The sequence below is a fragment of the Amphiura filiformis genome, chromosome 19 (assembly GCF_039555335.1).
Source record: "Amphiura filiformis chromosome 19, Afil_fr2py, whole genome shotgun sequence".
In the NCBI taxonomy this organism is placed as follows: Eukaryota; Metazoa; Echinodermata; class Ophiuroidea; order Amphilepidida; family Amphiuridae; genus Amphiura; species Amphiura filiformis.
The window spans coordinates 15,950,679-15,973,104 of record NC_092646.1 but is presented as its reverse complement, the minus strand read 5'-3'; the positions used below and the strand labels follow the sequence as shown (position 1 = coordinate 15,973,104).

The window sequence follows — 22,426 nt, the reverse complement described above, 5'->3', positions numbered from 1 at the left end:
AATAGATGGAGGCAAAAAAAATAAACATTACAAATATTTACACTCTAGAAATTGGCTAGTTTTAGCGTGGTTTTACACCAAAACATTTTCGTGCACATACTTGCCAAACCAATAAACAAACATACATTGCATTTTGAACCGACATTATGATAAACAAACAAAACAAACCTTTTCTTTCCACAAACAAGACAAAAGTATATATCACAAGTTCATACCAAAAATAAAAGCAATTTATAGTCCGGTTTTTCAGTCAAAAGTCAGTATAAAAATGAATTCTGTATATTTTATAGTTCAGCATGTTATCTCTGGCATACATGTATATTTATAGTGGCGAAGATGAAAATCGTGAAACAAATGTCCTCCAGACCGGAATAGAGTTGTTAGATTCTGATGATACACGTTGTGGTTCACGTTCACGATGATAGTCATTTGCAGAAGAAATCTTGCACGGAGAACGAGAGGAGATGGGCATCCCAGATGGTGGAGTTGAAATGTCCAAACTCAGTGGTAGTGATGATTCCATGGTCCTACCTGTACACTTGTCAACAGCTGTGGTGGATGAAGTGATTGGAGCTTCAAGTTCAACTGTTGAATTAGACATTGAAAGTTTGGTATTGCACATTGATGATTCACTTGTTGAAACAGTTTTAGCGGGTCGTTTACAACCATTTACATATTTGCCATCAAGACCAGTTACATTCACTGCTTCCGGTGTTCGTCCTGAAACACTGATAATGTCAAAAACAATACTTTCTCCTTGCCCAACGCTGGCACGCTTGTGTCTTGGATTTGGCTTTGAAATACCAGATTTGTGTACAAACACGTCTTGTCCATTGTCTTTTCTAGTAACGAATCCGTATCCTTTAGTTACGTTAAACCATTTCACCGTTCCTTTAACATTTCTTGCAGTTACTGGTGTATTCTCAGATGGCATAGAAATAATAGGAGTCACATGCACTGTCTTTACATTCCTGCATTTACAAGGCTGATGATGCACAAGTTTATTTTCCAGTTCTTTAACTTTGCTTTCCAGTTGCTGTAATCTCTTGAATAAAGTCTCCATTGTAAAAACTGATGGTGATATAAAACGATACACTTGGTGATAAAATGAAGAATAATACAGATGACACAGAGCTATTTGTTGACAACAATATATTTATTTCATATGAAAAGTCCTAAAGCAAAATGGTGGAGGTGGTCTAGCAAGGAACTGGCATGTTGGAGACCAGAGCTAGACTGACAAAACATCCCAGGTCAAAAACAAAGGGAGCATTATGCTAATTTATATACTCTCTACTACGAATTTAATTATCACCAAAACATATAATGACCATAGGCCCTGAGTGGTTTTGACCTTGTTAAAGAGATGGGTGACCTATGCAAATAAGAGCAACATGAAACTGGAAAGTGGAAAGGTCAACTTACATTACATAATCAGTTTCCAGGCAGAGAACATGAGATAGGCACATGTCTTAAAGCATGACTGGGGTCAAATTGATGTAAACAAACCTTGACTGAACTTGGAATAACTCATGCATTTTTGAAGAAAGAAACACAAATAATTTGCAATACAAGTAAACTTTCAACATGAAAACAACATTTGTCACTTCCAACACATTTTTATGAGGAAGTATACCTTAATTAAAGATGACACAAAATAATAGATAAATTAAGCTCAGGTGATGACCTTAATAAAACGTTTCTAAATTTAGAAATGTTGTCACTTTGCAGAACATTTTAAGATCTACTATAATCATGTCTTTCAAAATGACATATCCAAACAACAAAACTTAACTTTCAAAATATCAAAAACAAAACAATGCATATTCATATTCTGCTGATTGTTATTAATTAAATAAATTGGTTGTGTACACAATTAGATCAATATTTTAATGATCCTCAACCAAAAACAATCATAAACCTTTCAGCCAAACAAAATAATATTAATTAGTGACCAAAGTTGATGACCTTACAATGTGCAATTTGCACTAAGGCATACTACCAAAAACTTTTCAGGGCACATAACACTATAATAACATAAAATAATACAAATCAAGAAACAGCTGATCGTTAACAATGCCGGGTTTTACATGATTACAGAAATGATGGATTTGACACCATGCGAAAAGATAAATAAACAAGAAAATTTGGAAAGTACAAGACATGTCCATGTCCTTTAGCAGCCCTATTAATTTTGCGGGAAGAGATCATAAGGTTTTTCAGGCAAACCACACAGAAAATGACCAAGTTTAATGATTGGCGGAGCATACTTCTCCCTAAACACAGGCTAGTCCTCTTTAAAAATCATACTGCAGTCACACTCATACAGTTCCTTTAATTAGTTATCTAAATTAACCGTCAAAATTCCGTGCGAAAAAATACCCTATTTTTGTCTTAATTACTCGGCCCAAATTTTGTTACACATGTTTCCTCAAACTTGGTGGGTGGATGCATCTTTAGTACAACAAGTCACACATACAATATTTTCTCAATTCGAATTTTATCCTTTCTGGGTATGACTGATTTTGTTACCGTAAAATTTGTGTCAATTCCGATATCACATGCTAGTACCGTACACTATAAATGCACCACATTTTGTAGGCTCCAATTGCTGATTACATAAATGAGAACAACTGGTAACCAGCGGCACTGTGCAGTACCGGTCTGTTATTCAATTGCGTTGTGTGTGGGTTATGTGTATTTTATGTGTAAAATGCCTATCTTGTGTGGTGATCCACCCAAAAACAAAATCATCGTATAGATCCCTGGTACTAGGTGCATCTTGACCCCAGCATAAGTTTGTATTGGTTAGTGGGTCAAGGTCACCTGAGGTCATCCAGGGGTCATCTGAGGTCAAATTTGCAAAAACTGTTGTAGGGGCATGAAACCGTGGGTACAGTCAACATTTGGAGTCAAATTTCGGGAAGGTCATCCGGGGTCACCCAGGGGTCATCTGAGGTCAAATTACTAAAAACTCGTATGGGCATGAAACTTGGTGGGTACAGTCAACATTTAAAGTCAAATTTTGGGAAGATACTAAAAATTGTCGTATGGGCATGAAACTAGGTGGGTACAGTCAACATTTGGAGTCAAATTTTGGGAAGGTCATTTTGAGGTCATCCGGGGTCACCTGAGGTCAAATTACTAAAACTGTCGTATGGACATGAAACTTGGTGGGTACAGTCAACATTTGGAATCAACATTTTGGGAAGGTCATTTTGGGGTCACCCAGGGTCATCTGAGGTCATATTACTAAAAAACTGTTGTATGAACATGAAACTGGATACAGTCAACATTTGGAGCCAAATTTTGTGGGGTCGCATGTTCCTCGAACTTGGTGGGTGCATCTTGACCCCAGGCAGAACAAGTTTGTATTGGTTAGTGGGTCAAGGTCACCTGAGGTCATCCAGGGTCATCTGAGGTCAAATTAGCAAAAACTGTCATATGGGCATGAAACTTGGTGGGTACAGTCAACATTTGGAGTCAAATTTTGGAAGGTCATTTCAGGGTCAACCGGTGTCACCCAGGGTCATCTGAGGTAAAATTGCTAAAAATGTTGTATGGGTATTGGTGGGCACGGCCAACATTTGGAGCCTAATTTTGTAGGGTCGCACAGAACAAGTTTGTATTGGATAGTGGGTCACGGTCACCAGGGGTCATCTGAAGTCAAATTAGCAAAAACTGTCGTATGGGCATGAAACTTGGTGGGTACAGTCAACATTTAGAACCAAATTTTTGGAAGCTCATTCGGAGTCAGCCAGGGGTCACCTGAGGTCAAATTACTAAAAACTGTCGTATGGGCATGAAACTTGGTGGGTACAGTCAACATTTGAAGTCAAATTTTTAGAAGGTCATTTCGGGGTCATCTGAGGTCACCATTTAGAGCAAAATTTTTGGGAGGTCATTTCGGGTCGTCTGAGGTCAATTTAGATGAATTCTAATAGTTGCCAAGGCTTTCTATAGTTGTTGAAAGCTTCAAATACTAAAAAAAAAGGGATTTTAAAATTTTGCAGAACAAATTATTCTTGCTGGTTCAGTAGTAATTTGCACAATAATGAATTATTTTCAGATTTTGCAACTAATAGTAATGCGGCAAAAAATAATAATGCGGAGGAGGAAGATTGACCACCGCATCGAGTTTCAAGGACCGTATTGAATATTTGTGGGGAATTTTTTCAAACTGAAGGTTTAAAAAATTGACCGACCTACCAACCTGTTGCGCATTCGACTCCAAGAACAATTGCTTTCCCACAAAAAAAGCGTAGAGCCACAGCGCCATTGGTGCTCTTGTTACTTATTCCCACAGTTATTTCAAACTTTAATTTACATACATTTACATTACTTTTTCCCCAAAAGATTTAAAATATTACATGGGACAAATGGATTTTCATCATTTCTATTCCAATGAGCGTGCTGAACTTATTCTTTTAGCCTTTCCGGGCTTAAAGATGTAAACACTTTCATAGTTTGTAAATAAAAATTGAAATCAATTTGGAAAGTAGGTAAAAATTACTGTGAAATGTAGGTGTACCTTTATTGAACCACCCTGTACATTTTAAGCTAGGACTAGTAAGTGGATGCTGGGATTTTTTAATGTATATATTTCTGATATAAGTTCAGTGAAAGTGCCACTGAAACCAGTCACTACATACAAAGACCAAACATTTTTTGACAGTACAGTGTTCTTCCAAATTTGAAAAAAAAAATTACTGTATATTTTTGAACTGTATAGTAAGATGACCGAATATTACTTTTGCATCTTGTACTTCTCTATTTTATATAGCATTTTACATTATGTTTCTGTATATACATTTTCAAACTAGGACTAGTAAGTTACTTGAGACAAGTGATTACTGCAGTTGTTTTTTATATATTCTTGGTATAGATTGAGTGAATTGCCACTAAGGCCAGTCACTATACAAAGACCAAAATAGTGCTTTATCTACAGTGTTCTTCCAAAGTTGTAAAAACAATCATTTTTTGGAATGTATAGTATATTAAAAGAATGATAATTTGTACTTAACTGTTTAATAGCATTTTATAGGTTTCAGTACATGCATATAGTCCACGTTTTTGTGGGCGCTTGCTCAGTATACTAATATAGTGGCTGTTATAAATACAATGCAGCATTATGATTCTTGGGAATGTTATCTCCCGGTGTTATCTTCTAAAGAATGAGCATAATTGTGGCATGATCAAGCAAAATCAGTCTGAAGTCAGTCTTATTCAATTTTCTGTTTCTTATTGGTCTCACTGTATGTAACAAGCATTTGCAAAGCTACATTTGGCAGAAACCCCGTTGAAATTAAACAGCCTTAAAAAGATATGCACCATTAAAAAGTTTCTGAAACAAGAGGAAACAAAAGGAAATATTTCCTTTATTTAGCTATCTCTCAAAATCAATATTTCCGACTTTTGACTGATTTTGCTTGATCACATCACAATTTACTGTTGTTTTATAATAAGATTTCTGCACCAATATGTGGATGTACTGTATAAGTGGTAATTTTCGCGTACAGTTATTTTCGCGATTTGTAGTGAGAGACACATTTTCGCTGAATGTTATTTTCGCATGATTGCCCAGTCCTCCCTATACTTATAATACATTATGGCATATATTCGCGAGGTGTTATTTTCGCGGTTGGAGCTATAATCGCGAAATTCGCGAAAATAAAACCCTCGCGAAAATTTCCACTTATACAGTATTTTCTTGTAAAGAAATCTAATTGAGATCTAAGCATGAAATGTTCCTGTGCATGAAACTTTTGCAAACTTCATGAGTGCAGTTGAGTTGCAAAATTGTCATGCACAGCAATTTTTTTCCTTCCCTATATGCCTTAAAAGAGTATTTTGTGATCCTAATATCCTCTTTTTATGACATTTTTCATTAGATATCCATGAAAAAAACTTATTCCCAATATTTCACTTGATTCTGATTTTTTTGAGAAAAGTGGGGGGATGATGCTGTGGATCACGAAATGCCCTTTTAATAGAAATATACAAATTTGTGAAACTGTCATGTTGCATGAACGTGTGTTCTCTCCAAAAAGCAAACTTTTAATGACAGTTTCATGTGTGATTGACAAGATATGTGTACCATGTTATTGTCTTATTAATTTGTTTAGGAAAAAAAAAATTCTGACTCAGACACCCGCACGCATTGCTATGTGAACCTTCTTTTTTGATATTTTCAGTATCGTATCACGATCCAATTTTGTCTTTTTTTGCAGTTTGGTTGTTGTTTTTTTGCACACATTTCACCATGATTGTAAAAGAAACAAACAAAACTATTCATTGTGTATGTTTATTACTATGCTTCTGTATTTTAATATCAAAAAGTACATAAATATTGTGCCTTGACTAAAAAAAATCGCATATCGCGTAGCTCATTTTCTTAAAGAAATAAAAAAATAAAAAAGCATAGCACTTTTACCAAGTGTGTCCAAATCAGACAGATTTTCTTTTTTTTGCCTTATGATGATTGATGAATAAATTTAATTAAATTCAATTGAAAACTTTATAATGTTTGTACCAATGTTGACTTGACAGAGTTCTGTCAAAAGTTATTTCATACTTACCAAGTTGTTTTATGTACTTGTTTGAAAATAAATGTTTCCAAATAAAATGTAAGGCTGATGTTGTGAATCTTGATATTGTGTTGTTTTGTTGAATCCTCACACATAGGGGCAGTAAATAAGTTTGTAGAACATAATACTTGAAAGAGTACAGCCAAATTCTTTCTATATGTCTCCAATTTTTTAAGCCTTCTATAATATGTGAGCGTACACCACAAATGAGCTGTAAAGTCGGCGAATTGTATTCTGAGTTACAGTGTAAAATGTGCATGAAAGTTGTATTCATAGGTACCTCAAATTGGTGCTACATGTATCTCATTCTGATAGCACCAGTCAATCACCTTTTAAACCAATCAATAATCCTATTGTTGAAGAGGATAATAAGCTTCTACCTTAGATGTCTATAGAATTCTTAAATAGCTCTAGTCTTTGTTTGCTTTGGCTAAACCCTTTTCAAGTGGTGGGTTACAAAGCATTGTATTTTGTCTACAATCAACGAATTTAATAGTTGGCACACCTTGACAATATGTTGGAACTCTTCATTGCCGCTCTGATAGTTAAGTGAAATTAGTATAACTATGTTTGATGAGAAGTACATACCTTCTCCTCTCCCCTTCCCTCCCCCATTCCCCCTCAATCAATGTTGGGGAGACTGGAGATGGAGAGCCCAGTGGAAAAAGTGCTTTCATCAACATTGAACGGGGGGAGAGGGGTGGCGATTTACATTTAGTATGCCCGAGTGTGCCAACATTAATTTCTTTGATTGTAGGTATGTAGATAACCAACAATTAACAATGAGAGGACATTCCTGAACCTCGTTGACTTGGGGATGATTTGGAATGACCGCCAATTTTGATATTTATTACCATCAATGTGGGAAAAGAGACACATATGTAGAACCAAAAAAAGGTATACCATTTGTCGAAGGAGCAAAGTTAACAAACCATAACCCCGCTTCTGGATATTGAAGTCAATTTTAAAGCTTACGATATATATTTTGTAAACACGAAATAAATAGACTGTACTGGGGGCCGACTTTACGGCTCATTCGTAGTGTACAATCACATACAGGGTGTCCCATAAAAAAACAGAACCCTCATTACGCCCTCTTTTTCTCCTATTTCTGAAAAGTTAATCAAATATATTTTGGTATGTAAAGAAACCTTTATTCGTTAGCTTTAATAAACCAAAAGAAATATTTCAATCGGCTCACAACATTTGAAGATATGCTCTTGTTTGTCGTTTTCACTCTGTCCACAGAGGAGGTTTGGCTACTTCAAAGATTGAAAAGGAGTAGAGTACCATGGATGAATATCAAACATTATAACTTTATTATTTATAAAGTAATAACTTAATTTAGCTAATGGGCTTTATCGGCCGGTTCTCTAAATTCCAAAGAGTGAAAAAGTCAATCCTCCTCGGAGTGACTCTTCGGATCAATCGAAAAGATTGACATTTCAATCTACCAAGAGTGAAAATCACATATTTTCCCCCATACGAGTAAAATTTTCACTCTGCAAAGAGTGATATTTCAATCTTTTTAGAGTGAAATTTTCAATCTTTTCACAGAGTGTTCCCTCAGCACAATCTCTCTCGATTGAAGTGTGTTTAAATTTAATAAACATAAATAAACTTCAATCGAGAATTTACTCTTGGTTAATTATTTATGCATATATTTCTTACTTTCTTACTTTGTTGTTTCATACGGTACTTTTTTTATTATTTACAACTGTACATAAGGCCGTGTGTCCTGAACTCGCCACCCTTAGCGTTACATGGCAAATATTATGAATTTTTATACCAACCGGGTTTCTAATTAGATTATCTCGACAATCATCAACCCTAAACTAGCAAAAGTATACATTTTTGGAAAGCTGAAGGCATAAGCAATTCAAATATATACATTTCAACTCATTATACAGGGTGACCTGCAAGTTATACAGGATGGAATAAAAAAAATTTTGATAAAAAATGGGTCACTAAATGCATTGCTTATTACCAACTTACAGTAATAAACTGGAAGTAAACAACATTCATTTGGTGAGAGGATATGGAGAGCCAACTGACTTTGGAAGAAACCAAAATCACAGCTGTTTGGTAATCTAGGAATATGCAAAGTATGTTAGATTTTTTTACAATTCAACATATTTTGAACCTAGACATTTCCCTAACCCATACAGAAAAAATATGTCCATATTTAGATTCCGCGTCAAATTTCCCTTCAGAAAATCTATACTTTGACTATGATAGGATAAGTAATTAAAATTTTACAGTAACCTTTAGATTTTGAAGACATCTGCATTACTAACTACAGTGTTTAATATATGACAACGGGTAGTTTTGTATGGAAAAGTTTGTATTTTCTAGACTAAACCAATCATAAATTATTAAAAACAATTAGTAGAATTGTTTAGCTGTAAGGCCACAAGTGTTTTAGATGCTAAATAGAGTCCAAATCCAATTTAGAGCCTTTACAGAAGCAGATTACGCACTAAAAATACCAATCCCATAGAGTTTGTGTGTACCACATCCCCCACCACCACATCCCCCACCACCGCCACCCTGCCCATTCTGAATTCTATGAAGCACAGTGTCAGTATTAAAAAAGTTCAAGTATTTCTTTTTACAGGGTTGAAAGTACATTTTATTTAGCAATAAAATAAGACCACAAGCATGACAATACCTTCTTGCTTGACAGAGATATCATCATTTGTTTTGAGTCAACTTTGGCAAAATGTAACGTCACCACCTTTTTTGGGTGGTGAGGTCAAGACACACGACCATAAGTCATTTCTCTTTTTGGGACAAAAGATAGCCTTGAAAAGGGCGATTGGTTTTTCTTTGGTTCTTCTGAAGTGAGTTTACTGTGCTGCTCTACCCCCGAGGTGTTGAATTCTCAAAGTGGTCTGCCAAAAATCGCTTGCCCCCCCCCTTTGGCCATGCCAAAAAATCTTTGCCCCCTCCCCCTTTTGACGTGCCAAAAATCTTTGCCCCCCTTTATACACTAAGATTTTGGGTAACCCGAATTTAAAACCTTAAATTGTCTCATCATAATTATAATGCGAGCACAGCAAGCAGGACATTTTTCATAATATTTGAGTATGTTCCTTATGTTTTCCTACACTTTTAATTTTAGAGCGTAATATAGAAAAGGTGCCCAAAATATCTGTTATATATAATTAAAAATGCTTTACCCCGTTCGACCTGCCAAAAATCGCTTGACCCACCCCCCCTTTCAACCTGCCTAAAAGCGCTTGTTCCCCCTTTTTTTTTTTCAGGCCAAAAATCTTTGCGCCCTCCCCTATAATTCACCACCCCGCGGGTACACATAATTATTGCACCACCCCTTATTAGGGCTTCATTTTGAAAAAATTCCAAAATCCTGATTGCCACTCCAATAATAATCAAGTTCCTTTTGCGTTTGCTATGGGGTGTTATGGATGTCACTCATAGAAAAGTTACCGTTTTGGCTTCTGCTTGGACACCCATCCACTAGGGAGTGTTTATAAATAGCTAGGAAGGAAGGTGGTGGACAATTATAAAATAAGTGTTGGATATCTCCCTAAAAAAAGAGCGGGTCAAAAAGTTTTGATCCTCTGAAGAGCTAGGGGTCAAAAAGTTTTGTACACCAGGCAGTGGGATCAAAAAAAGTTTTGTCATGAAAACTACTTCGCACACATTTGTTCTGGTGTAGGCCTATACAACTGAGGTAATGATACATGATCAAAGTTGTACTGAAACAAAAATTCTTCTCACCATGATGAACAGGTTTCATCTAAAATAGGCCTAGGCCCTACATCATTAATATTTACTTACTTCATCAATTGTGACACTGGTCCATGGGGGCCAAAAGCGGCAAATTTGAAGTCGAGATAAAGGCAAAAATATGGAGTTAAAAACAATAAAATACATACGAAAATAGACCTCACAAACTTGCGTCAGAAGTTTAGAACCAAGTAGGGCCTAGGCCTATATGCTAGACCTTTGGTGCACGTTTTCAGTATATGATTATGATAGCCTAATGTTTGGGTAAGGTAATTTGTAACTCAACATTCAAAAATGCCTCCTTTGGCCCCCATGGAGCAGATCGTATCATTATGTAACAAAATGTTTTCAATGGGAAAAATAAAATTTTCCTCCCACAGTATCTGAGAACTCCCTTATTGACTTATTAGCAATAGGCTAATAGGCCTATAGTGTAAAAATTAGACCCCCACCTTTATGGCTTTGTGAAGTGGGGCACAAATCTTAAAATTTGGTGTTCCCCCAAATATGATTTTCCGATTATTTTGGTCATGGGTCGGGACTGAACTTGAGAGAGCTCAAGTTTGGGGGAAAGTTCACAGTAGTGTCGCCACCATGGTAGCCTAATTGGAAATGAAGGGAAGTGCAATCTGGGGTAAAAATTTGAAGAAGGAAAAAAATTTCAAATGATATTTTGGTCACTGATTGGGAAGCATCAAGTATAAGGAAAATACACAGATCCCCGATTTATAGGCCTAGGCCTATTTATTTATTTAGTTAGTTAGTTAATTAGTTAGTTAGTTAGTTAGTTGTTTATTTATTTATTTATTTATTTATTTATTTATTTATTTATTTATTTATTTATTTATTTATTTATTTATTTATTTATTTATTTATTTATTTATTTATTTATTTATTTAAATATAGGGGCCTATTAATAATTATTATTGTTATTAGGCCGTATAAAATTTAGTTTATGTTTTGGTTCTCGTTCCCTCCCTCCTCAATTTCTTGGATTTGTAATTTTTTTTTTTTTAGATTTTTCAAAAATGTTTAGACTTTGGATTAATAATAATTAAAAGGCCTCCTGCTTTCCTCGAAAACACTGTTGGAAAAGACCAAAAACTAGTACTAGGCCTAACAATGCTAATTTTACACAAGGAAACACAAGGAACACCTCCTCCCTCATCAATCCATCTTCATGGAAATCCTCTAGGCGAGAATCAAAATATTAATTTTATTATTATTACTTTTTTTTTACTCGTTTTTCTTTTTGTTTTGATAATATTTTTCTCCTTTTCCCTTCATCAATCAGACCAAACAAACACACTGATGCCACCTGCCATGCCTGGCCTGCTCATGCTTGTTACATGTCAAGCGGAAAAGTTTTTGTGTCTGTATCGATTATCGTACCCATAGCAACCGACAGGTGAACCAGAAATCGATGACGCACAACACCCAACCCGATGTTTCGATTAATATTAATCCGCGTATGATTAGTGGCATAAATTTCACAAAATATCCTTATTGTAGTATTATAATACTTGATATATTTCTATGCTCAAAATTGTAACTATTCTAGTAATTTTAGTCCTGATAATTGTGGATTTCTTGAAGTTTTTAAGTCTGTTTACGATCTTTTTAACTTGGCGTAAGAAAGTATCGATTACATAATTGATTGAATTATTGATACGAAAACGATACACATTAATCTGTGAAACAAAATGTCCGACTACGAAGTTGTTTACCGATAGTATTAGTCGCATAGATGATAGAAAGTTGTTAGGTTTTTGATAAGATTTGAGACTCGTAGAGCACTTAATCAACGTCCGCTATGGCGGATACAGAAGAATCACCGGCAGCTAATGGGGGACCGAGTGATAAAGAAGCCAATAAACCCGATTCGCCGAAACCAGATCAAGAAATTGCTCCCCCGTTGATTTCTACAGCGAAACGTGAGTAGACATGGTTTTTAGTAGATAGATGTCATGCATGTAGCAATCGTGACATTGAAGGTATGCATGAATAATATGGATGGACCTGAGCATGAGATCATGAGGAGCAAGGGTGAAAATAAGAGAACTTGAACCAGGGGCCACTTTGGCAAAAAAGTGGCCCCTGGACTGGTTCACTAGCATGACTAGTCCGAATAATCAGACCCAGAACAAAATATTAACTTCTGACACGATCCTGTTCTAGGTCATGTGGGTCAGGGTCTGAACTGTTTCCATATGAAATCTTGATGGCAAATTGGACAATAGAAGCACATGGTTCTACGTGACAGCTTTTTAATCCCTATTCACGTTACGTGAATCACGCTATTGTGGACCATCCTTCTGACAATGTCTGATACTTGAGTGTTTACTTTGGACAAGCGGAACAGTCTTTTGTCTACCTCTCTGTTTGTAAACAAACAAGGAGGTCGAAATCGTCCTCCTTGCCGAATACGAAAGTCAGCGACAGCGTAATAGTACGGCACTACTGGTTCACCAAGATTTGGAAGAACCAGGGGCAGGGCCATTTCCAATTACCATGTCCATGGCAAGGCAAGGCAAGGCCGGGCCAATAAAGTAAAGATGTGCTGGATGAGTTAAAGGAGTATTTCGTGATCCTAGCATCCTCTTTTTATGACATTTTTCAGTACATATCCACGAAAAAAGCATATTCCCAAAATTTCAGTTGATTCCAATTTTGCGTTTGTGAGTTATGCATGATTATGTGTATTTTACACTGCTCCATAGACAATACGTTGTAATTTCGTTCTGGTGCACCAGAACGAAATTCAAATTTCATGATATCTTTACTAAGCGAATTAATCTGCAAGAAATATTTTGTACATAAACATTATGTAGCCAGATGATTCCAGTGATATAAAAATCTCAACTTTTTTTGAGAAAAGTGGGGGGATGAGGCTGTGGATCACGAAATGCCCTTTTAAATAAGCACTATTTGTTTGTAATTTTATATTTTTGGTTCACTTTCCAGGGGGCCAGTTTTGTGAGATAAGTTGACTAAAAAATTGACTAAAACCAGGGGCCATTTCAGAGTTTCTGGGAGCCAAACGGCTCCCGTCTCCCATTTCACCCATGATGAGGAGCCCTGGAGGAGGGTAAATGGGGGGGGGGGGACATTTTTTTTTGCCAGCTGAAACTTGGGAGATAAATATTTGGCAAGCCAAGGCTGGGGGGGTTGCTATATTATATACCAGAATTTTAAAACAAGAAGAAAAGTTCGGCATTATGCATGCCATAGCCATGTTGTGCTCATCACAAAATGTATGCTCTATAATTTTATTGCCATTTAATAATAATAAATAATAATAAAAGGGGATTTTAAAGCGCCTAATACAAACATCTCTAAGCGCTGTACAATAAAAACAAACATTTAAACACCAATATGTAAACAATCTTAAAAACTACACCAAAATTCAGTGAGACAAAAATATATAAGGTAGAAACACTATACCATCTTAAACACTACATCAAAATACATCATGATATACTAGGCAAAATTATATAAAGACAAGCAAATATTTGCTATAAACTTATGACAAGAGCGTCCGTAATGTTGACAAGCGCAACTCGCAACCTGTTTTACATCATGTCCACATTGCTTATTATAGAGGGCTCCCTTCAACTAAAAAGTTGCGACCACAGCAAATGGCTTTATGTATTATCCCATATATATAGAAATACAAAATTTTGAAATTTGGACACCAGGATCTTGAGGACGAAGGCTAAAAATGTTCACAAACAAATTTTCCTAATTTTTTTTTCAGCTGAAAAAGATGCAGCAGAGAACAAGGATAAAGCAGCTAAGAAGATCAAAGCAGCGCCGCCAGCAGCAGGCGGTGCTGGGGCCAGACGTGGACTACCATCCGTGGTTAGTATAAAAGCAAGTTTTACAGATTGGGCCAGAGACTGTCTTTTGGAGTTTGCAGGAGAGCATTAAATAGCTCTTCTGGAGCCTTCAAGGAGAGCTGTTTAGAGTATTAATTTTCAAGAGAATGTAAGGAGAGAATGGTCAACAAAGGAGAGCTAAAAATCAATCTTCTAATTTCTATCAGATTTAAGGAGAGCAGTAGAGAGCAATTGCTCTCGCTCTCCTCAAAAGGCAGTCTCTGATGGGCTATTCCAGTTGAAATTCTTACACCCCTATAGATTTTGACCTTAATCTTTCACACAGGGGGTGTTGTAGATGATTAAGGTCATGTCTTCCATAGAAATGTATGGATTTCAACTGGAACAGCCCAATTTGCCTCCCAAATATTAACATGCAGTGTACATAATATCAGGGTAAAGTAATCTGGGCATCCAGAATTTGAAGATGATGGTGATAATATCTTCCATAGGGGGTGGATTGCAATTGGAATATTCCAATGCACCGGTCGTACATCCACTTTAGTTGCTGCTATAGCAAAATTATCAAATTCGTGTACATCGTGGAACATACTCTTTGCGTGGCTGTGCGTAGTAAGCAGTTGTAAGCAGATAGCCTCGCTAATATGGACGCCGTAGAGTAGCGTTGTACACGCGTGTAGTTAGCATGATTAGTCGTGGAGTAACAAGCGTAGTTGAATGTTCCACGATGTACACAAATTTAATATTTTTTTCTATTAAGGGGTACTACACCCCTCGATAAATTTGTGTCTATTTTTGCATTTTCTCAAAACTAATGACACAGTGGTAACGAAAGTTATGTATATTATAGGGGCAAGGAATCTAATTACTACACTGGAATTTCAGTTACCTAAGACAAGCGGTTTGTTATTTATGATAAGAAATAAGGTACCGCTAGGCGCTTAGGGTGTACCTTGTTTCCTATCTGGAACCGCTTGTCTTGAGTCACTGAAATTTCAGTGTAGTAATTGGATTCCTTGCCCCAATAATATACATACATTTTGTAATACCAGTTTGTTATTAATTTTTGAGAAAAATGCAAAAGTAGTCACAAATTTATCACAGGGGTGTAGTACCCCCTTAAGTTTACCATGTACAATCATCTGATTGGAGAAAAGAACAAACAGATACTATGATAAAATGGGCTAATGTTTATATTATTAGTGAAGAGTGTAACAATGTGTGCATCAGATCGGCATGATGTACATTGTAGGGATCCAATTGCAAAGTCTTTCCAGATTTACCAAAAAGGTCATTTGGGTATTTGCTCCCAAGAGTCAAAAAGTGAGTGAATTTCTTTGACTCTTTTATTCCTCACGTTAGTATATACACTGTACCTATTATTGCCAGCAACTTGTAGCAGTATTTTAACTCCGAGTCTGTATTTTGCATCTCAATTATTTTCCCATGAACAGAAAAGCATTGCGGTAAGAATATTCCTCTTATCGAGGGTTCAGAAAGCCGTAACTCACTGACCAGCTATCAGAAAATGAGCATAAAGTTGGCTCCTTGCTTTGGTCTTCACAAATCAATATTTCCTTCACAATGTCTTTTGTTTTCTATTGAATTAATGAACTGTATGCTGTTATGTAACTGTTATGCTCATTTTGTGGGAGCAGGTGATTGTGAGTTGAGGCTTTCTGGCTCTCAACCCCCAATATTATAATATTTACCCATATAACATCTAGTTTTAGCAGCATCTTGGTTGTAACCTAATTCTTAACCGACCATTAATTAATACTGCATTGATATAATTTATTTTCAAAAATGGTGAATTTCACTAAAACCCATTTTACACATTATCTATAGTTGTTTCGGTAGCTTATTTTAATTTATTACATAACGAAAGAAAAATAGACCAGAGCACTCCGACTCCTTGCCCTAAAGTGCGCACACATGCTTGGCCATAAAAACTTGTAAAAATAGTCCTTTTCAGTGAATTAATGCAAATCATGTTTAGGGGGTCAAAACACCTGCTTTATCGAAAAGGTGTTGTTTTTAAACTTCTAGTTGGTGCATTTAGGGTGCATTTTAAGGCAGTGACTCAAGCCCGGATATTCGGGTACCCGCCCGTTTTTTCCCTACCCATATACAAATTCCATTTACGGATTACCGAATTAAAAAAAAAAAAATTATTTATTTATTTTTTTTAAGTTTTTTTTTTTTTTGCTTTGTAGTGTCCTTGGACCTAGAGCGTTTGATACGGGTACCCGCCCGAAATTAACCTCGGGTACCAGAATACGTCATTACCCGATAGGTCACAGCCTTAGTGCATTTTAGTATGTATTGGTTGATTTGCATCAGCACCATGGCCCAAACATTTAAGATGGTGATAAAAATAAAGAATGTAATTTATAAAAGATGCACCTTTCAGATACAGTCCTGCTAAAGGGTACTTTTATAAACCTGCCTGGGGGTAACATTTTCACATACAAATGAAATAGAGAGGTCCTTCCTGAAAATCCAAACAAGAATTAAGGGTTCGTGCCCCTTGCTGGTGGGATTTTTACGGGAGGGGCATGCACTTTAGGGACTGTGCAATAATTATGAGCCCTGAGGGGAGGTAAAATTTCCAAATGGCTCGCCAAAAATTGCTTCCCCCACCCCCCCTCTCGGCAGGGGTAGCGCGAGCACAAAAAATCAAGGGGACCAATTTAATTTTTCTGGACCCTCTGGTACCTGCAAAACCAACATTTAAGGGGTCCAATGAGAATAAGGAGTGCATCTGTCCGAAATTCTAAACTTTGGAACTTGTCAAATATTCCAGTGAAATTATTAGTGTCGTTCGCCCATGGCGATTCGGAAGATTTACTGATCTTTTTATTTTTTTTATTTTTAATTGACGATTACTGATTTATCCTCTGTGCATTGTAAAATTAAAGAGTCCATACATTTTTTACCTGACCCTTTGGTCACTTTCAACTTGTGATTTAAGGAGTCCAAAAATGACAAAAATAAAAAAATAAGGAGTCTCTGTGCGACACCTGCCTCTCGGCCTGCCAAAAATCGCTTGCCCTCCCCCCCTTTGCATGTGCCAAATTTGCAAACCTTAAATGGTTTAGATACATGTTGCGAGCGCAGCAAGCAGGAAAATGTGCATATTTAAGCGTTTCCAAACTGTTTTCCTAAACCTTTTTAGAGCGTTTTATTTAAAAGGCGCCCCATGAATGTGTGCCAAAGATTGCTTGCCCCCCCCCTTTCGGCTCGCCAAAAATGTCTTACCCCCCCCCCAATTTTACCCTCCCACCAGGGCTAATAATTATTGCACAGCCCCTTAGTTTATTGCCAAAAATCATGTTACATTTGTTTGTCAAGGGAGCTCAGAATGGCGAATCTTTACAGTATTCATTCAATGTTGAATGCATCTTGTTTGCGGTCCCAAAATAACTTCTAGTATTGTATTTGGTTTGTTTTGTCATCTTCCATTAGCACTCTAATTATAGAATTAATTATTGACTTGTCCTATTTAATTGAACAAACATTAGTTACGTTACAGTTGCACAGGTAGAAGTCAGTAGATAGATGTCATTGGAAATACAAACAAAATGCCTGTCAACATGGTCAATTGACAACCAATGCATTTGTAACAAGAAATGTCTTTAAAAAGACAACGCCATGGATGCAGATCATGTTTCATGATTTTACATTGCAAGTACTTTGAATGCTAGTAAATTTGAATGTTTGGTACAACTAACCGGGTGCAAAAAATTTATTGGTAAATACCACCAATGACATAATAGGAAGTACAGGTACTCACAATTTTCATGCTGAAAGCGGAATTGAAAAATGTGTGCTAAATATAGGTCTACCTATTTTATTCATACCTGAACAAATGGCTTTAATTGAAATCACATCCTCTGGGTTTTACAACAATACAACAGTTTATATTCAGACAACCTTTGGAAAAACTGGTAGTTTTGTGTGGTTGGGCCCAGTGTTCGAAATAAGCACTTATCCTCTTGTCCTCTTGTCCAAAAATCACCGGGGACAACCATATTGAGCTATGTACTTATCACCTGGATAATCACTAAATATTACCTCTAAAATCATGACACATTTTGGGGACAACCAAAATGTTTTGAGGACAAGCAGAATTTATGCTTTAGTTGTCCTCGGGACAACCTCCATATTTTCCTTATTTCGGACACTGGTTGGGCCCCAATATGACCTAATATGCAACATGGTGTATTCATCATTACTGATGCACAAGGAATGCTTGCATGGGGTGGACTTTACATCAGTTTATGTACTAGTGCATTTTCTATCTCATTTTAAAAATCACACATGTATGCTTCCATATCCAATCATAGCTCAAATATTACTTGTAAATTTGTGTAACCATGTTATTTTAGATTAATAGATTACTTTCATTAATTTGTAATATATATGTAAGTAGAAATGTGGAATTGGAATGTTATTTCTAATTATTTTCTCTTATGTGCATCATATTGTTTCCCTTTTATCCCACCTTTTATAAAAGTTCGCATTCATTTGTCTTAAAATAGTAATCTCCACCATAAAATCAGATGTCACCTAATATGCATTATATTACATAGGTACCTGTGGAATTGGAATGTTATTTCTAATTATTTTCTCTTATGTGCATTATATTGTGTCCCTTTTATCCCACCTTTTATAAAAGTTCACATTCATTTGTCTTAAAAATAGCAATCTCCATCATAAAACCACATATCACCTAACATGCATTATATTACATAGGTACCTGTGGCAACTAAACCTCAAATAGACGTTGCAGATAAGCGGGCTGCAAGAAGACTTGTAGGTTTATCATTCATGGTCATATGGGTATTTTGCTGTGTTATGAAAGCAACAGAAATCTTTAGAGCAATTGAATCTTTCTGGCTATTTTTAGGAAAAGTAGATTCAAAGCTATTCAGATGGCTTTGTCATTGGGATAGTCCATTTAAAATCCACACTATGTGGAAGATTTTGGAAATATCTTCCACATGGGAGTATGAATTTCAAATGGAATTAGCACATTAATTGACTCTATTTGAAATCCATCCTCCTTCTGTGGAAAATTCAGGTTGAATCTTTCTCAGAGGGTGTATGGAAATCAAACGGAGCTGCCTAATGTGCTAATTCCATTTGAAATTCATGCACCCAAGTGGTCCCTATTTCCAAAATCTTCTACAGGGGTAGTGTGTTTAAATGGAATAACCCAATTTTTGTTTTGCTTGAGCATCAAAGCTTAATCCCAGGCTTTACAAAATACGGAAACATAAACTCATAGTTAGCTACTAAATTTAGCTTTACAAAGGTTTGTAAAAAACAAAACAAAAAAACCCAGTAAAATTAAAATGAAAAGCAAGAATGACTTATTGCTCTTTTTTGTGTGGCCTAAAAAATAGGTGTAATCATATTTTGTGTGCATACTACAGGATTTCACTGTGACTTTTATTTGTCATCCAAGAATCAAAAATGTTGGAAATTACTAGTTCTTACCAGGACTCAAATTTCAGTGAGGCCATCAAGGCCATTGCCTTCCCTTTTTCAGTTTGGTGCCCCAGATCTTTGTCAACTGATCAAGGCATTCTTCCACTTGATGGTCTTGGTGCCCTTCTTTGTCTTTGCCCAGTGGCCTTGCAAATGGGTGCCCCCCAAAAAAAAAAAAAAATTAAAATTTGACCCTTGGTTCTTACACTTCAGTATCTTGATTTTGAGACTTCATTTTGGCTTTTGACTCTTGAGAATTTTACTCAGTGAAATTGCTGAGGTAGCATGGCAGGAAAAAGTGGGCAATACGGGAAGCTCATTGCCGGGAAATTTTTGGTTTTTGACCAAAAAAATAAAGAAATACATAAGGGAAATATGTCATACTGGAGGGAAATTTGGTAAAACTGGAGGGAAATTCTGGATTGCTTGCAGGGAAAAAAACATTTTTTCAGCCTCTGTGAGGTAGCATGGTATTGGTAGAGTAATACACATCACTTCAAAGACCTGTACTTTCAATACGTTACTGCTATTTTCTACCTTATTTGATGAAATTTGGGAAAACTTAAGTTTAGTTATTTGGAGCTGAATATTTATGACTTTTGCTTGTGATTGGATTTCAAGCTTGCTATACAAATGCTGGTGAGTTTCCTTCAATTATTGGTGCCTTGCATCTTGGTGGGAATATGGGGAGAGGTGTACTTAGTGGAAAGGTGGGGAAGGGGATGTGTGGCTGCTTTGGGTGCATTTAGGCTTTTTTGGTTTATCTTTGGGGTCCAATTTTCATAAAAATGTTTTAGAGATGGGGGTAAATTTTTGGCAAAAATCTGGAAAAGGTGCGATTCTGCATTGTTTTTTGGCCAAATTAGCAAACTTTTTGCCAGAATTGGGCAAATTTACCATAATTTTTCAGGGACTGAGTTTTGGAAAACACCTGGTGTGCTGCAAACAGCACATACCTTAGATAAATGAGTGCTCTGAGATGTGTGATTGCACTCACACACCTTAAAACTCTGGATGAGCCAAGGTGTGCGATCACACTCGCACTCCTTAAAACTCAATGCCTGATTTTTAACAGAAATAATAAAAAATCATATTTTGTGGTCTCTTTTTCATCAAATTATTTGGTGTATATTTTGGAATCCCAGTTGCACATCCCTACCCAACCAAATACCCCCGACCGTATGTAATACACATGTTGTCCTTATACCAGGTTATTGTGCATAGCTGCAGGGACCTGTTGTATCATACAATTAGTATATGTGACATGATCAAGAGGAATCACATGTCGACCCTGGTCAAAATGAGTTTTATGTTTCTAAAGAGGACATTTAGAGCTTTCAGAAACTGTTGATACGACTTCTTTGCGAAGTTACGTCACTTGATCAATCGCTGAAAACAATATTTAAAACAAAAGAATTTTAACACTTTCTTTGCCAATATCTCAAAATCAATATTAGCGACATCCGACTCATTTCCCTTGATCGTGTCACATATAGACTGTACTTCTCTGGCGTTAGATCATAGTTTTGCTAAAATTGTCTTTTCTTCTTATCTGCAACTTGAATCTTCTGTACATTCCCTGAACGTTTAAAAACATTGCTTAGTGTGTAATTTGACAAGTTGAGTTCACTCCCATGCTTTTAGGTTATAAATGTAATGCAATTGCACTTTTCTGCAGGTTTGCTCTGTATTGCTTTATATGTACTATTGTACTTATTTAGAATGCTGTAGCTGCCAAAAAAAATGTTATTTTCATCCAACATGAGTGTATAACTTCCCAAATATCTCATGGAGGTGCTGTATTGAAATGCTAACTTGTATATTAAAATGTATAGTCAGGATAAAAATGCAGACTGTCAGCCACACATTATTTTCACTTTATGTCAATATTTTCCTCTCATTCATATGTAATAGTAGCTTCCTTCTGTGTAAATAAAGCAGTTTGTGATTGTGATTGTGCTAAATTAGATGTTACAAAGTTATGATGTACATAGAGTAGGCATACATATTAAATGCTTTTTGTCCCTGCCAAACAAAGTTTGGAAAGGGACTATAAAATGAGCTCCGATATGTGCAGCTGTGTATCTGGTTGTATGCATGTATGTGCAGAAAATGTTAACCTTTTGCAACAAAAAAAATTGGCTTCTTTTGTTGATTTCTCCAACATACATCAAATGATGGATTTCAATGGGTCTGGGACACAGTGATTGACCCTTGGGTACAATGACATGTGTGAGGTCAAAGGTCATTTAGGGGTCACTTGAGGTCATTTTGAAAATATGTTTGTAAAATGTTTTGATTCACTGGGGGAACCTTCCCCCTCAGGCACCACCCCAGAATGGGTCATCAACAAAGTATAATTTGGTCAGCACCCCCATGTTGAAAATAGAAGCCACTGTCTACTCTAGTATAATAAGACTAGGGGTCTTTTGGTGAAAATGATAAGCCCATGGCTCATTTAAATGACAAATCTATTAAAAAATGTTTTGTTTGTTGTTTAGCTGACATTTATTTTCATTTTTTAATGATTGCGTTTTTAATGTTGACTTTAATTCTTAGGTCTAGGTGTAAATTAGGTTAGGATTCAGTGGCAAATCAGTATATGCCTTACATCTTTTTAAGAATAGTCCAGTTTTCCCTTGAAATCAGGATTATATTGTACATTTCAAATGAGCTATTCCAGTTGAAATCCCTACACCCCCTTTGGAAGACAAGACCTTAATCACATAGGGGGGTGTAGATTTCAAATGG

At 36.2% G+C, this 22,426-nt stretch overlaps 1 protein-coding gene across 1 annotated transcript in view; it reads left to right on the top strand.

The window, feature by feature from the left end:
• The first annotated feature begins 12,017 nt into the window (after positions 1–12,017).
• Positions 12,018–22,426, top strand: part of LOC140140979 (dynein axonemal heavy chain 5-like) — a 141,749-nt gene continuing 131,340 nt past the window's right edge. Inside the window, 2 exon segments of the mRNA XM_072162752.1 lie at positions 12,018–12,274; positions 14,098–14,201. Coding sequence (XP_072018853.1) covers positions 12,154–12,274; positions 14,098–14,201 — 225 coding nt within the window. The 5' untranslated portion in view covers positions 12,018–12,153.